The sequence below is a fragment of the Jaculus jaculus genome, chromosome 12, assembly GCF_020740685.1.
Source record: "Jaculus jaculus isolate mJacJac1 chromosome 12, mJacJac1.mat.Y.cur, whole genome shotgun sequence".
NCBI classification, from domain to species: domain Eukaryota; kingdom Metazoa; phylum Chordata; class Mammalia; order Rodentia; family Dipodidae; genus Jaculus; species Jaculus jaculus.
This window is the reverse complement of record NC_059113.1, coordinates 24,601,276-24,619,107: the sequence shown is the minus strand read 5'-3', so window position 1 is coordinate 24,619,107 and position 17,832 is coordinate 24,601,276. Positions and strand designations below refer to the sequence as shown.

The following is a 17,832-nucleotide window of genomic DNA, read 5'->3' as shown; positions in this document are numbered from 1 at the left end:
GCTGAAAAAGAAAAAAGATACAGGATATGGAAAAACAGGTGGAACTTCAACCTAATCTTCCTGCCTCCATCTTCCAAATGCTGGGATTACAGGCATGCTGACAAAATCGATGTATGTGCTTCTGGGGGGTAAACCCAGGGCTTTGTGCATGCCTCAGCCCAAAGCATTTAAAACAATTCTTTTTTAAAAATTGTTTTTAGGGCTGGAGAGATGGCTTAGTGCTTAAGGCACATGCCTGCAAAGCCTAAAGTTTCACATAAGCCAGATGCACATGGTGGTGCATGTATCTGAAGTTCGTTTGCAGTGGCTAGAAGCCCTGGTGCACCCATTTCTCACTCACTCTCTCCCTCTCCTCTCTCTGTCTCTAATGAATAAAAATAAATCTTAATTATTTTTATTTGAACATGTATATGCATGTATAGGCATGTATTAGGGCCTCTTATCACTGCAAACAAACAGCAGACACTTGCAACACTTTTTATATCTAGCATTATGTGGGTGGCTGGGGAACTGAGCCACAGCAGGCTTTATAAGCAAATGCCTTTAATCACTGAGCCATCTCCCCAGGCCCCATATAAAACAACTCTGCACCAACAGGTGGAGACAAGTATAGCCTGCGTCCCAAACACTTTATTAGGTTGACCTGTTTAAAAGTTTATATTGTATTTCTATTTGCAACAAAAGGGATTTATATAAATAAAACATACCTGTGTTTATCATGCCAGGTCTAGGTAACTTTATTCAAGATTTTGACAAAAAGAAAAAAAAAGATTCCCAAAGTAATATAAATTTAGACACTCTTAAAAAGTTTGGATGTGCTGTGCAATTTCTAAAGAAAACTAATTTCAGTTTCAAGTCAGTATTAAGTAAAAAACTGAACAAATTTTGTAAATCATAAATACTGTTTTCCTTAAGTTCATGATATTTTCTGAGACATGTTAACAACTTAGCTTTCTTTTCATTGATACTAGCATTTGAAATAATTTTAGCATGGTTTACATCCATAAGATCTAATTTTATACCTATCCTGAATATCTTATTGTAATTAAAAAATATAAATTCAGAGGCTACATCCCAATTATTAAAGGTAGAAGTGAGACTAATAGAAAATTACCACTAAAACACCACAGTAACTGTCACAAGGTAAGATCTGCCAACAGATAGTAAGAAGAGTAGGTAAATTTTAAGCAGAAACAGGACATTTGCATAGTCTCAAAGTATCTCTAGTGAATCTTTAGTAATAATAAAGGAAAACATGGTAAGCTTATAGCAGAAAATCCTAGCAGACACCACTTGAGCGTGGTGATCAATAGTAACACAAGAAACACATCACAACATCAGGTATCTTCTCACAATACATTGTCAAATTCGCAGATGCTAAATGTTAGGAAAAAAAAAAAAGAGCCTGGCACAGTTAAGAGAATGCTAGCGAAAAGGCTCATAACATTTCTACTTTTAACTCCCTACTTCAGTTAATATTAATAGCATTGTAATGACATTAACTTCTTAATTTTAACAAATGTTCTACCTAAGTAAAATGTCAAAATAAGGGGACGATGGATCAAGGGTACATGAGAACTTTTTTTTTTTTACAATTCTTCTGTAAGTTTTAAAACATCTCAGCAGTTTAGAAAAATAACTTAAGATACACATACACACATATATTTGTGTATAACATGAACATATATATATATATATATAAATCAAGAACTTGTGCAACTGTATCTTGAGCATCCACTAAATTAAACAGCAATGTTTTCTTCTGAATTAGTCATTGTCTCATTAGTAACACAGTTTTAAGGTTTCTCCTTACTTTTTATCCTGAAGTATATATGGATTTTCATAGAAAAGCCTTTTAGAAATATTCCTGTATTAAGCCAAAATGAGTGAATTCTACAATAAAATTGTCACATACACCAAATCATTCATCCCAACTGTAAGACTCAGACAATATTTTACTCCAATTCTTCTCCTCATCCAATGTTAGCATCAGACTGTGAAAGGAGGATGTGGCTACGGACTTAGTATTACTAATAAACCTCTTAATCTAAAAAAATATATTGCTGTGATAGCTTATTAGAAAATTGCTGTTCTTGCAAAAGCAGATACTGTGTACTCAATCTTACCTTACATGACAAAGATAAAAGGAAAATCATTTACCTAAGCATCTATAAAACAATGATGGATACTCAAGCAAGGGCAGAGGACAAAAGAAGGGCATCCTTTTTTGAGACAGGGTTTCTCACTGGCCTGGAGTTCACCAAGTAGACTAAGCCAGATGGCCAGTGAGTTCCATACCTCCTCCTGTCTCTGCCACCCCAGCATTGGGATTACAAGTATGTACCAACATGCCTGGCATTTACATGGGTCCTGGGGGGTCAAATCAGGCCCTTACACTCGCAAGGCAAGCACTTTACTGACTGAACCACCTCCTCAACTCCTCAATATCCATGTCTTCAATTTGGCTCTACAATGATTGTTAATAATAATAATAACATCTTTTTATGAAACAGGCAGTTCTATGAAATTTGTTCTAGGAAATAAAGGCCAAACCTAAATGAAAACACTTAATTTCCCCACCCTAGCTATGGCTGACTCATTCCCTGAGCATGAATCTCCTTCCCTTTTCATTAAGGATAAACTGAGCTCTAATATGCCCCAGAAACAAATGGAGAGCAATATTATCAACTGATCATATTCTTCCTTTTTTGCAGTTATTTCTACTCACGGTGGCATTTAATTCATGTTTTTAATCATAAGGGCTTCTATAGAAATTGCAATAGTGAAACATTATACTTCATTCAAAAAGAGTAATTTTAAAGTTAAGTTTTACCCAAATACAACGAAAAGCAAAGAAATAAAATTTTCATTCTTATGCTAATCTAATTTCCAAATTCACCTCCTCTCCTGCTCTGAAAAGTAGAACTCTTCTAACTTTACAAAAAGGGAGACAATTAACTTCAAGAACTCACTACACATTGCAATATATTCAAATGGTGAAAGGACATAAATTCATTCAGAACTGTCATTCTATCCAGCTGTTAATATAGACTCTTGAATAATTATAGTAAATGTATTACTACAAAATGTACCAAGAAGTAGAGAATAATGATATATTTGTAAACTGCAAATAACAAACAAAACAGTGGTCCAAGAAAGCTCAAGTCTAAGCTATAATACATATGTAAAGTGTATCAGTCACGATGTACAAACAATGACAATCCAAATGTCCACAAGAGCAAAGCCTGCTGGTCTGAGATTGTATAGTCTGTGCTAGCCTGTTACTTAACGGATATTTCCCTCCTGCTGACAAGAAGCAGCCTGCAAATATCCATGAATATCTTGACTGAGTTGGCTTGGCAATACTGAGAATTCCAGTTTCTACCACATTTACCTGAAAAGTGAAGGAAAAGAAAAAAACCCTCAACTCCAATGTTCTTCCAATCTTCTGCCGGCATTGCAAACTGTTCTTCTCTTAAAACTTTAAATCAAAGAGAAGTTAGTATTGCTTCTTGTCGACAGGCATTTCAGGAAAAAAAAAAAAAAAAAGCTAACCAAATTCAAGAGTTCTTTGGCCAAGTAAGTAACAGGTTTATACTAAATCCTTTCATAATCCTTTTTTTTCTAATTTTTCCAGTATGGCCTGTATCTTACAAACAGCCTCTTTCCTGGCCTGACGGACAGAGCCTTGGCCCCCAGTTTCAACAGAATCCAGTTCCAAAAGTTCCTTCGTCAACATTTCTTCCAGAAGCCAGTAGGCTTTATCTGTCTTCTTCCCCGCAAATTCTTCTACTTCTTGCTCAAGATACTGAACCTTCTCCAGAACTCGTATGATCTTCTTAATACTTGGAGGAGCACCTTCCTCAGAAGACAAACATGCTTCAGGAAGACTGTCACTCTGCTCCTGGGTGCTGGGATGCTCCCTGGTGACATTACCATATAGCTGAGGCTCAGCACTGTACTGGACTTGGGAATCCAGAAGGTCTGAATCGTCGCTGTTCATTGTTCCCGAAGACTGGTACTGATGGACACTGCACGGAAAGTTGTGCCGGTTCATGCTTTGATCTGATTGGCTACAAGGGTATGGGGAATCCTTGGAATAGGAAAACGAAAAGAGGGGAAAGGCTGCTTAATGGGAATCCATCAACATCATATTTATTAGCTCATGTCTTTTGCTTAACCAAAGAAGGTACATGAAAGATTCCCACCAATAAAACTAGATCTCCCTCCTTACATCTAAGAAAAAGAAAAAAACAAGTCCTACAAAGATGTCTGGTGCCCTTTCAAACAAAAGGAAAATATTTCTTAACTGTAATGGCTGGAACTTATCCTGCTGAAAGTCATTCTTGTGAATACCTCACAATCTTATCACTTACAACATATCCAGTCACTTAACAAATAATAATTTTTTTTCTCTTATTAAAATCTCCAAGCCGAACCAGGCATGGTGCCACATGCCTTTAATCCCAGCACTCAGGAGGCAGAGGCAGGAGGATCGCCAAAAGTTCAAGGCCACCCTGAGACTACACAGTGAATTCCAGGTCAGCCTAGGCTAGAGCGAGATGTACCTTGAAAAGCAAAAAAAAAAAAAACAAACCTCCAGAACACAGCTACAAGACGATGGTGTTTCAGCTCTATGGTTTAAAGTTACATCATATAGGCTAGCTCTGTAGATACCGCACACTGGTGTTCTATTGTTTAAAGTTGTAAAATACAATGCTTGATTCTATTTAATATCAGTAGGGCAGTAGTACAACAAAAGAAAAGATGCATTTTTCTGTCTTTTTTTCAAATTTTTATTAACATTTTCCATGATTATATTCCTTCCCCCCCACACACACTTTCCCCTTTGCTGTCTTTTTTTTTTTTAAGATATTAACCTACAACACCTCCCCACACCCTAAAAAAAAATTCCATGAGAAAGAAGAAAGACAAATTAGGCTGAGATAAATAATACAGGTAGTAGTAACCAACTCCTTGCAATCAGTCTTATTTAACACAAACCAATACACAAAAGTTCCATTCTGTGTTCTCATAATACGTGAGACCAAAAGAGTAACATCTGGAAGGTGTCCTACCTTTGGTTGTTGGGATGGTGGTGAGGGAGGTGGCTGAGGAGAACTGTTGGCAGGCCATGGTGAAACACTTTCAGTCATGTAGAGATTCCCAGGTGGTGCTGAGGGTGCAGCTGAAGGCCAAGGGTAACGGGCACCCATCCCGTAAGAACCAGAAGCCCAGGCTTCTTCCTGTGGCCGTATAGATGGTCCTGACTGTGGCACACTGCGATTGCCATCCCCATATGAATAATGGGGCAGGTTTATTCCAGGGTTCTAGTTTGGAAAGAACAAATACGTTCAGTGTTGTTTGTTTGCTTGTTTGTTTTCTCCTAAGATAGTGGTCTCTCACTGTAGCTCAGGCTGACCTGGAATTCACTCTGTATCCTCAGGGTGGCCTCAAACTCACAGCAATCCTCCTACCTCTGCCTCCCGAGCCCTGGGATTAAAGGTATGCACCACCGCACCCAGCAGGGTCAGTGTTTAAAAAAAGAAAAACCACCAAAATAAATAAGAGCTTAAAGAAATAATGAAAACATCTTAGCATAGGTAGGTCCTGGGATGCTAGGAACTCTAAGCAGTAGGTTACCATAATTCCTCCAAGCCTGAGAAAATCTGGTTACAAAGACACCAGGAGCAGAGTTTGTGATCAATGCAGAAAGCATATTTCCTAAAATTCAATGTATGAAACAAAGTCTCATAGAAATAATAAACAAATAAACCCACATGCTATAAACACAAAGACATATTAGAATGCCTCTTAAAATGAACAGAGAAAATTATGGTTACTATTTATAGCATATTAAAACTATAAGGCTTACAGCACTGAAAAAGGTTAGGCCAGGGAAACTTCTAAGCAAACTCTCCAGATATTTCTTTTTATTTTATTTTATGTTTTATTTATTATTTTATCTTTTCAGATATTTCTTTTATTATAAAAATTTTATGATTTTTTAGAGTACCCTCAGTCAAAATCCATTTAGGTATCAATGCTAAGGTAGTGTGACCCTTTTGTCACCTCTGGAAAAACCTCTGAACACCTGTAGCGTTTTCTTAAATTGTCATGAGTGAAGAAGAAACTCTACTATTTACAATTCAAGAAACACATGCTTGACAATTTTTCCCTGAGAAAGAGCTACTCACCTGTGGAGCAGGATACCCTGGAGCCTGTCCCCTAGGAGGGGGTGCTTCAGTCGGACAGTCCTGCTGGGGATATATCCAACGAGAGACTGGGGTTGGGCTGTGGCCAGGAGAACGATAAGTGCTTGGAACTTCTGTGGAGTAACTGCTTTGAGTATAGCCAGGTACATAATAAGCCCCTGAGTATGAGGCAGTACCTGTGCCAGGGCCAGGGCCATATGGTGGACCGTAGGCTCCATTTGTATAAGAATTCAAACTCTGAAAAAGAAAGAAAAAAAATTAAGAGGGAAAAATGATTTGGTTGGAAAGCTAAAATATCCTGACTTAATTTTTAAACTTATAAACTTTGGAAAGAGATCAGTAACTAATGAACACATGAAGCATTCCTTCCATTATTTTTTAAAATATTTTTTAAAATATTTATTTATTTATTTATTTATTAGCGACAGAGGGAGAGAGAGGAAGAGAATGGACGCACCAGGGTCTCTAGCCACTGCAAATGAACACCAGACGCATGTGCCATGGGGCCTGGAGAATCCTTAGGCTTCACAGGCAAGTGCCTTAACCGCTAAGCCATCTCCCCAGCCCCTCCTTCCATTATTTTTAAAAGTAAATTGATTTTACTTGTTTTTAATTACTTATTTATTTGCATGTATAGGTATCTATGGGTCTCTTGTCACCACAAATCAACACCAGACACATGAGCCACTTTATACCTGGGTTTATGTGAGTGCTGGCAATTGAACCTGGGCTGGCAGATTTTGCAAGCAAGTGCTTTTAGCTGCTGGGCCATATTTCAAGGCACTCTCTTATCTGTTATAATCACATGTCATATACTGAACTCAGATTATAAATATACAGTCATGTTGAAATCATTAAAAAAAAAAGAATATTGGGCTGGGCGTGGTGGCACACATCTTTAATCCCAGCACTCCGGAGGCAGAGGTAGGAGGACCGCTGTGAGTTTGAGGCCACCCTGAGACTCCATAGTGAATTCCAGGTCAACCCGGGCTACAGTGAGACCCTACCTCGAAAAACCAAATGAGAAAATTGGAATAGGAGGAAAAGATGGACAGTATCAAAATAAAAGAGAGATTGATTGAGAGGGGAGGGGATATGATGGAGTGGAGTTGTGAAGGGGAAAGTGGGGGGAGGGAATTACAGTTTACTGTCCATAATTATGAAAAGTTGCCAACAATTCAAAAAACTAAAAGAAGAATATTGGGGGAGTGAGGATGGAGAGATGGCTCAGCAGTTAAGTGTGCTTCCTGCACAAGCATAATGAACCTTAAGTGGGCCTGAGGCAACCTGAGTTCAAATTTCCAGAACCCACACAAACAGCTAACCATAGCCAAGCACGCCTGTAACCCCAGTCCTACGGAAAACAGACACCAGAGAATTGTTGGGACTTGCAAACAGCAAGCTCTGGAATCAGCAAAGGAAAAAACAAGCAGTGAGTGATGAAGGGGAAAACATGATGTTTTTCTCTGGCTGCCATAGGTTGAGCCTATATAATGCCACATGTGAGTGTTCATGGCACACCCATCAGTACATATACATGCATAAACCATATACACACCACACATACTACACTCAGAAAGAAAAGTATACTGGGATAAGAGAACAAGTGACAAGAATATTGGGACAAGAAGAAGTGAGTGACAAGGAAATGGCCTTCCCAAACATTTTCTAAGTTACCTAACACCCCCCAGCAGAGGAGAATTTGAACCCAGAGACAGAGGAAGCGCTAGAAAACCTCGGGGAACAGCTTAAGAAAGAAGGAAATGCAATGATATAACTAACAAAGAATAAAGAGAAGGCTGGAGAGATGGCTTAGTGGTTAAGGTGCCTGCCTGTGAAGCCTAAGGACCCAGGTTTGATTCCCCAGTACCCATGTAAACCAGATGCATAAGGTGGTGCATGCTTCTGGAATTTGTTTGCAGTGGCTAGAGGCCATGGCACGCCCATTCTCTGTCACCCCCCCCCCCCAACCTCCATCTGCCTCTTTCTTCTCTCTCCCTCAAATAAGTAAATAAATAAATTTTGTTTTTGTTTTTCAAGGTATGGTCCCACTCTGGCCCAGGATCACCTGGAATTCACTATGTAGTCTCAGGGTGGCCTCAAACTCAAGGTGATCCTCCTACCTCTTTTTCTACCTCCCAAATGCTGGGATTAAAGCTGTGTACCACCACACCTGGCTTTAAATAACTTTTTGAAATGACAGAGAGACTAGAAGCTACACTTCACTCTGCAACAGGTTGTTTTAATTTTTTTTTTAATTTATATTTGAGAGAAAGAGAGAGAAAGAATGGGTGTGCCAGGGCCTCCAGCCACTGCAAACGAATCCAGACACAAGCACCCCCTTGTGCATCTGACTTATGTGGGTCCTGGGGAATCAAATGGTGGTCCTTTGGCTTTGCAGGCGAATGCCTTAACTGCAAAGCCATCTTTCCAGCCCACAACCGGCTTTTTATTGAAGTGCTCTTACCTTGAATTTCTCCAACAGAAAAACAAAGATCCCAGATTTACCTCACAAGATTATTATGGAAATTAGATGAGGTGGCACAAATAAATGACTTAGTAGGGTATCAGAGGCAGAATGTGCCCAAAGGTAATTATTTATATTACTGCTATAAGTATTATGACAGGTTCAAGAAGTGAACCCAGATCTGACTCCACAGTCCACATTCTTGGAGGATGTCACCACTCTGCTTCCCAGATAAAACAAACAACAGGTGTTAACTGGAGTTCCCAGGGAAAAACACACTGAGCACTCCACAAGGCTGGCTGACTGATTAGAACTTCAATGATTGTGGAGAGGTTGGAATGTTACAGATCAAGAGCCAAATTATCCCTTAAGTAGTCACTTATTGTCTACCTCCATGTGTGACCTAATACAGGTCAATCCTTTTGGAATGTATGGACAGGCCACTAGCTTCCACCAACCCAAAGCTAAGATGTTAGCAGACAGAATCAGAGGCCTACAGCAGAGATTTCCTGGCTTTGCTGTAACCTATCTGGTGTTTCCAACCATACTTTATTTTTGTTCATATATATATATACATATATATATACACACACACACACACATACACACACACACACACACACACACACACACACACACACATATTTAATTTGGGGGCTGGAGAGATGGCTTATGATTAAAGCACTTGCCTGCAAAGCCCAAGGACCTAGGTTTGACTCCCCAGAACCCATGTAAGCTAGAGGCAAATGTTGGCATATGCATTTGGAGTTCGTCTGCAGTGCAGTGGCTAGAGGCCCTGGCATGCCCATTATCTCTCTCTCTTTCTGTAACAAATAAATGATTTTTAAAATATTTTATTTATTTATTTGAGGCAGGCAAACAGAAGAAATTATTAAGTTTAGAAAACACTTAATAAGATAATTATATTCCAAATAAAACCCAAGAGGTGCTGGGTGTGGTTGGCGCACGCTTTTACTCCCAGCACTTGGGGGGCAGAGGTAGGAGGACTGCCATGACTTTGAGGCCACCCTGAGACGACATAGTGAATTCCAGGTCAGCCTGGGCTAGAGTGAGACCCTACTTCAACAAACAAACCAACCAAGAGGCTACATATGAAGCACACTGCACCTGACATATCTAATAGCTACACTCCAGGTAAACCATGTAATAGTCCTAAAGGATTTACACAAGAAGACAAGATAAAAATCAGGCAATTTTTGCCTTTTTAAAGCTTTTTAGCACATAGAATTGATGGAGGATTTGGGGGCTCAGGAGGAGTCCCCAAGAATTTATGAACCCCAAGTTTTGTGGTCTGTCCTACCTTTAATAACGAATTGATCAAGATGGACTCAAGAATAATAAATTAAGAATTATTGAGTTTATTTAGGGGGAATCCCAAATTATGGAGTTTACTTAAAGGAGGCTGATGCTTTTCAGGAGAGACCAGAGTAAAGCCACAAACATGTAGAAAGTAGAATCTAGGAGCTTATGTACAGAAACTTAGACGGGCCGGGCGTGGTGGCGCACGCCTTTAATCCCAGCACCTGGGAAGCAGAGGTAAGGAGGATCGCCGTGAGTTCGAGGCCACCCTGAGACTCCATAGTGAATTCCAGGTCAGCCTGGGCTAGAGCGAGACCCTACCTCAAAAAAAATTCAAAAAATCAAAAAAAAAAAAAAAAAAAAAAAACCCAGAAACTTAGAAGGAGCTGACATGGCATCTCCCATGTGCTTTATAGTGGAGGGAAGTTAAGAGGGCAAATGGTGAGGCTCAAGGAAAAATGAGAGGGTAGCTATCAAAGCAGAGACCAGGAGATTCAGAGGAGAAATGAGTAGTGAAGAAAGTTACACTCATGGTTACTCTGAGTTCAAAGGAACTACACATGCAGCAGATCTAGAGTTAGTGAAAGCATCCACATAGTATATCTGGGCTGTAAGGAAAAAGATACATGTGGTAGATTAGAGAAAAGCAGAACGGAGCTGGGCAGAGCTAGTGACAGGAAGAAGACAGCAGCCTGTCATAGGCAAGACCCGACTGGTTTGTAGATCTGGAGGGTGGACCCCCGAGCCAGCCCATCCATGTAGCACGCTAGACCGTGGGCAGCAGGGAGCACTGCAGAGCAGTCTTGATCAGACATAAATTCCCTTCCTGGCAAGAGTTCCATTCTAGTGCCAGGAGGAGGTAGCATGTCCTGGTTCTCTTTGGGCCTCAAGCTCTAACTGAAACTGCCTTTAAAAACTAGTTTTAGCCAGGCGTGGTGGCATACACCTTTAATCACAGCATTTGGGAGGCAGAGGTAGAAGGATTGCCATGAGTTCTATGCCACCCTGAGATTACATAGTGAATTCCAGGTCAGCTTGGACTAGAGTGAGACCCTACTTCGAAAAAAAACAAACAAATAAACAAAAAACAAAACAAAAAGCTAGTTGTGGGGATGAAGAGATGGCCTTTTTTAAGGCATTTGCCCATGAAGCCTAAGGACCAAGGTTTGATTCCCTAGTCCCCATATAAGCCAGATGCACAATGTAGCACATGCATTTGGAGTTTGTTTGCAGTGGCTGGAGGCCCTGGCATGGCCATTCTCTTTCACACACAAAATTAAAACAAAAACAAAAAAAACAAAAACAAGCCAGCCTTCAGGGCTGGAGAAAGGTGTGCGAATTTTCTCTTTCTCTCTCATGAAAAAAAAAAAAAAAAACTCAAAAAAAAGCTAGCTTTCTCCTATCCTCCTTCAGAATTATATGTAAAACTTTTATTTTCTTGAAAACTGACAGTTTTCCTAATGTACATAATATATTTTGATCACATTCCTTTCCACTGTCTTCTTTTGTCTTCCTCCCCTTTCTCATGTGTAAATCTTAAGATGCCCGTGTAAGACTTTACAATCAGTTTTTAAAAATATTTTACTTTCACTTATTTATTTAAGAAAGAAAGAGGCAGACAGAGAGAGAGAGAGAAAGAGAGGGAGAGGGAGGAAGGAAGAAAAGAGCGAGAGGGAGGAAAGAAGGAAGGGAGGGAGAAAAAAAATGGGTGTACAAGGGCCTCCAACCAGTGCAACAAACTCCATATGCATGTGCCACCTTGTGCATCTGGCTTACGTAGGTTCTGGGGAATCTAACCTGGGTCCTTTGGTTTTGTAGGCAAATGCCTCAACAGCTAAGCCATCTCTCCAGTGCAACAATCATCTTTTTTCTTAGTCCCAGATTTTTATTCATTTATTTATTTTTGTTTTATTGAAGTAGGGTCTTACTCTAGTCCAGGCTGCCATGGAATTCACTATGTAGTTTCAAGGTGGCCTTGAACTCATGGCGATCCTCCTACCTCTGCCTCCCAAGTGCTGGGATTAAAGGCGTGCACCACCACGCCCAGCAGAAAACCTATTTTTCAAAAGGGGCAGTAAACAACTAAAGATCATCTTTTGAATGTTCATAGTCTCATACCTCCACATATATGCATACATATACATCTTTAAAATAAGACACATGTGGACTGGAGAGATGTCTTAATGGTTAAGATACTTGCTTACAAAGTCTAAGGACCCAAGTTCAACTCCCCAGAATCCATGTAAGGCCAGATGCACATGGTGGGCAGTGACTAGAGGCCCTGGCACACCCATTCTTTCTCTCTCTCATAAATAAATAAATAAATACATATGAAAATATTTTAAAACAGCACTCAAGCCAGGTGTGGTAGCGCACACCTTTAATCCCAGCACTTGGGAGGCAGAGGTAGGAGGATCGCCGTGAGTTCAAGGCCACCTTTAGACTACAAAGTGAATTCCAGGTCAATTTGGGCTAGAGTGAGACTCTACCTTTAAGATAAAAAGCACTCAGTAACTTCTAAAAAGAAATAAAAATAAAGTGACACATACAGACAAGTACATGAAAACAAGTTCCATGAACAAACAGGACACAATTACATTAGGCTAAGGGTACAGTCAGTTAGACGTGGGGCAGAAAACCGAAGGCTACTTCTCTGGCTCTCTGAGATATAAGAAAGCTGTTAAGGGCTAGAAAGAATGCTTAGCAGTTAAGGCGCTTGCCTGCAAAGAGTAAGGACTCATGTTCAAGTCTCCAGGTCCCATGTAGCCATCCACACAGTGAGGCAAGCACACAATGTTGCACATGCACAAGGGGGCACACGCAACTGGAGTTCATTCACAGCAGGCTGAAGGTCCTGGAGCACATCCCCCCCACCTCTTTTTCTCTCTCTCAAAAAATAAAAATGTGTTTTTAATTCTAAGGAAAAAAATCTGTTAAGATTCAGAAGATCAAAAGGTGAAGCTTGTTGTGCAGAACCAGATTACAACCTTTCCATGTTTAAGAGTTAATAAGCAGTTTCCTTATTATTTAACTTTTTGAGATCTTTGTATATCCTAGATATTAGTCCTCTATCAGATACACAGTTGGCAAAGATATTTTCCCATTCTGTAGGTTGCCTCTTTGCTTTATTCACAGTGTCCTTTGCAGTACAAAATCTTTGTAATTTCATGAGGTCCCAGTGGTTAATCTGTGGTTATATTGCCTGAGCAATTGGGGTTGTATTCAGAAAGTCTTTGCCAAGACCAATATGGTGAAGGGTTTCCCCTACTTTTTCCTCTAGCAATTTCAGAGTTTCCAGTTGGATGTTAAGGTCTTTTGTCCATTTGGACTTAATTCTTGTTCATGGAGAAAGAGAAGAATCTATTTTCATCCTTCTACAGATACATATCCAGTCTTCCCAGAACCATTTGCTGAAGAGGCTGTCTTTTCTTCAATGAGTATTTTTGGCATTTTTTAATCGAATATCAGGTGGCTATAGCTACCTGGACTTACATCTGGGTCCTCTATTCTGTTCCATTGATCTATATGTCTGTTTTGGGGCCAGTACCATGCTGTTTTTGTTACTATGGTTCTGTAGTATAGGTTAAAATCAGGTATGGTGATACCTCCCGACTTATTTTTGTTGTTCAGTATTATTTTAGATATTCAAGGTTTTTTTGTGATTCCAAGTGAATTTTTGGATTTTTTCTATTTCCATAAAGAATGCCTTTGAAATTTTGATGGGGACTGCATTATATGTGTAGATTGCTTTTGGTAAGATAGCCATTTTCACAATATTGATTCTTCCAATCCAGGAACAAGGGATGTTTTTCCATTTCCTAGTGTCTTCTGCAATTTGTTGCTTGAGTGTTTTATTGTTTTCATTGTAGAGATACTTTACTTCCTTGGTTAGGTTTATTCCAAGGTACTTTATTTTCTCTGATGCAATTGTGAATGGGAGTGATTCTCTGATTTCATACTCTGTGTGTATGTTGTTGGCATATAGAAATGCTAATGATTTCTGTGTATTTATTTTGTATCCTGCTACATGGCTGTAGGTGTTTTATCAGCTCTAACAATTTGCTGGTAGAGTCTTTAGGATCCTTTATACATAGAATCATGTCATCTACAAATAATGAGAACTTGATTTCTTCCTTTCCAATTTGTATCTCTTTTTTGTGCATCTCTTGCCTTATTGCTATGGCTAAGACTTCCAGTACTATATTAAATAAAAGTGGGGACAGAGGACACCCTTGTCTTGTTCCTGATTTTAGTGGAAAAGCTTCCAGTTTTTCCCCATTTAGTAATATGTTGGCTGTAAGCTTGTAATAAATAGCTTTAATTATATTGAGATATGTTCCTTCTATTCCCAGCCTCTGTAGGACTTTTATCATGAAGGGATGTTGGATTTTGTCAAAAGCTTTCTCTGCGTCTAATGAGATGATCATGTGATTTTTGTCCTTCAAACCATTTATATAATGTATTACATATATCAGTTTGTATATGTTCAACCATCCCTGCATCTCTGGGATAAAGCCTACTTGGCCAGGGTGAATAATCTTTCTGATATATTCTTGTATTCTGTTTGCCAATATTTTGTTGAGAATTTTTGCATCTATGTTCATGAGGGAGATTGGTCTGTAATTTTCTTTTTTGTTCTGTCTTTGCCTGGTTTTGGTATCAGGGTGATGCTGGCTTCATAGAAGGAATTTGGTAAGATTCCTTCTTTTCCTATTTTATGGAAAAACTTAAGAAGCAATGGCATTAGTTCTTCCTTGAAGGTCTGGTAAAATTCAGCAGTGAATCCATCTGGGCCTGGGCTATTTTCAGTTGGGAGATTTTTGGTAACTGTTCAGATCTCCATGCTTGTTATAGGTCTATTTAAGTGATTAATCTTAACTTGATTTAATTTAGGCAGGTCATATAAATCAAGGAAATCATCCATTTCTTTCAGATTTTCATACTTTGTGGAGTATATTCTTTTATAGAATGTCCCTATGATTTTTTGAATTTCTCTCCATCTGTTGTGATGTTACAATTTTCATCTCTGATTTTATTAATTTGTGTCTCCTCTCTCTTTCTTTTGGTTTTGGTCAGATTGCTAAGGGTTTGTCAATCTTGTTTTTTTTTTTAATATTTTTATTTATTTATTTGAGAGCGACAGACAGAGAAAGAGGCAGATAGAGAGGAGGAGAGAGAATGGGCACGCCAGGGCCTCCAGCCACTGCAAACGAATTCCAGACGCATGTGCCCCCTTGTGCATCTGGCTAACGTGGGTGCTGGGGAGTTGAGCCTCGAACCGGGGTCCTTAAGCTTTACAGGCAAGCACTTAACCACTAAGCCATCTCTCCAGCCCTGTCAATCTTGTTTATCCTTTCAAAGAACCAACTCTTTGTTTCATTGATTCTTTGGATTATTTTTTTTTTGTTTCTATTTCATTAATTTCTGCCCTAATCTTTACTATTTCTTCCCATCTACTGATTTTTGGTTTACCTTGTTCTTTTTCCAAGGCAGATGAAGCATTAGGTCGTTTGCTTGCGACCTTTCTGATTTCTTAATATAGGCACTTAAAGCTATAAATTTACCTCTTAGATCTGCCTTCATTGTGTCCCAGAGATTTTGATATGCTGTGTTCTCATTATCATTTGACTCTACAAAGTTTCGGATTTCCTTCTTGATTTCTTCATTGACCCATTCATTATTTAGTAGTGTGTTGTTTAATTTCCATGATTTTGTGTATGCTCTATAGCCTTTCTTGCTATTGATTTGTAGTTTGATTCCACTGTGGTAAGATAGAATGCAATTTTCCTGTATTTGTTAAGATTTGCTTTGTGTCCTCATATATGGTCTATTTTAGAAAATGTTCCATGTGCTGCTGAAAAGAATGTATATTCTGCAGCATTTGGATGAAATGTCCTGTATATATCTATTAGGTCCATTCCTTCTATGACTTCATTTAGTCCAGATGCCTCTCTGTTTATTTTTTCCCGGGAAAACCTGTCAATTGATCAGAGTAGGGTGTTGAAGTCACCCACTATCACTGTGTTTGGTGTTATCTGTGACCTTAGTTCTAATAGCATTTGTTTGATGAATCTGGGAGCCCATGTTAGGTGCATATATGTTTAGGATTGTAATGTCCTCCTGTTGGAGGGTGCCTTTAATAAATATAAAGTGACCTTCCTTATGTTTCTCAACTAATGTTTGACTGAAGTCTACCTTGTCAGATATTAGAATACCAACCCCTGCTTGTTTTCTAGGTCCATTTCTTAGAACACCGTTTTCCAATATTTCACCCTAAAATAGTGTCCATCCTTTGTAGAAAGTTGGGTTTCTTGGAGGCAACAAGTTGAAGGATCCTGCTTTTTAACCCAGACTGCGAACCTATGCCTTTTGGTTGGGGCATTGAGGCCGTTGATATTAAGAGATAATATCAAAAGGTGTGTATTCATTTTTGCCATTTTTTGTAGTTCTTCAGGTTTTACCTTTGCTCTCTTGTGTTAACTAGTATTTGAGTATTGTTTGTTTTTTCCCTGTTACTTCTATTTGAATGGATAGTTTTACAGGATAAAGTAACCTTAGTTGACAGTTATCTTTCAGGACTTGGAATATATCACTCTACGCCCTTCTGGCTTTTAAAGTTTGTGTTGAATAATCTGCTGTAATCCTGATAGGCTTGCCTTTGCAGGTAACTTGATTTTTTTCTCTGACTGCTTTCAATATTTTTTCTTTGGTTTGTGTGTTTGGTACTTTGATTATAATATGGAGAGGAGAGGTTCTTTCCAGGTTTTGTCTGGGTGGTGTTCTAAAGACTTCCTGTATCTGTATTGGCACCTCTTTCCCAATTTGGGGGAAGTTTTCTTCTATGATTTTGTTGAAGATGCCTACTATGCCTTTGGAGTGAAAGTCTTCTCCTTCTACTATGCCCTGAATTCTTATGTTTGATCTTTTCATAGTATCCTGAATATCTTGAAATACCCACTCATACTTTTCTATTAGCTTGTCTTTCTCTTTGTTGGACTGTATTGGATCTGCCACCTGGTCTTCTAGCTTATTCTGTCCTCTCCTTCATCCATTCTACTGGTGAGATTTTCTACAGAGTTTTTTATTTCATTAACTGTGTTTTTCATTTCTAGTAATTCTGACTGGTTTTTATTATTTCTACTTCCTTATTTATGTCTAGTATTAACCTCTTTATTTCATTAAATTGGTGTCCTGTGTTTTCTTTGATTCCTTTGATTTCCTCTTTCATTCCTTTGATTTCTTCTTTGACTTCTTTGACCATATTTATTCTTTTGAAATCTTTTTCAGGCATTTCCTCTAACTCGTTCTCACTGGGGGCCATTTCTGATGCATTAATACTTTTTGGTGGATTTATACTGTCTTGATTTTTGGTTTTTCTTGGGTTATAATGTATATATTTTTGCATCCTGGATTATTTAATGATTGGATTTTCTAGTTAGCTGGTTATTATTAGATGTATCAGACAATTTGATGTTATGTAACTTCAGGGTAGGAGCTTAAGGCGTTAGATGTGGTTCTCAAGACTCTCAAGAGTATCTACAAAAGTGACCCTAGGTGTTGGGTTTACCTGCTATGAGAGTATTCAAGTAGGCTGAGTGGAACAAAATACAGGTAGATTCTAAAATTTAACTAAACAATGTACACTTTCAAGGAAAAACAGCTCAGAGTATTTATCCAAGAGTAGGTATTATGACAATCAGATCCTCTAACTGTCCCTTAGGGTGTGTGGTGCCCCACCCACACCCTTAATCCTGACAATAAAGAGGTTAAGATTTCTGATCTGTTGAGGGTTCCAAGTCAGCTTGTGACCAGGTGAGACCCTTCCCAGAT

The 17,832-nt window shown here is 38.9% G+C and overlaps 1 protein-coding gene across 1 annotated transcript in view; it reads right to left on the bottom strand.

The window, feature by feature from the left end:
- Positions 1 to 712: 712 nt before the first annotated feature.
- Bag4 (BAG cochaperone 4) overlaps positions 713 to 17,832 on the bottom strand; it is a 46,453-nt gene continuing 29,333 nt past the window's right edge. Inside the window, exons 3-5 of the mRNA XM_045131631.1 lie at positions 6,198 to 6,452; positions 5,079 to 5,330; positions 713 to 4,093 (exon numbers count right to left, since the gene is read on the bottom strand). Coding sequence (XP_044987566.1) covers positions 3,608 to 4,093; positions 5,079 to 5,330; positions 6,198 to 6,452 — 993 coding nt within the window. The 3' untranslated portion in view covers positions 713 to 3,607. The remainder of the gene's footprint in view (positions 4,094 to 5,078; positions 5,331 to 6,197; positions 6,453 to 17,832) is intronic.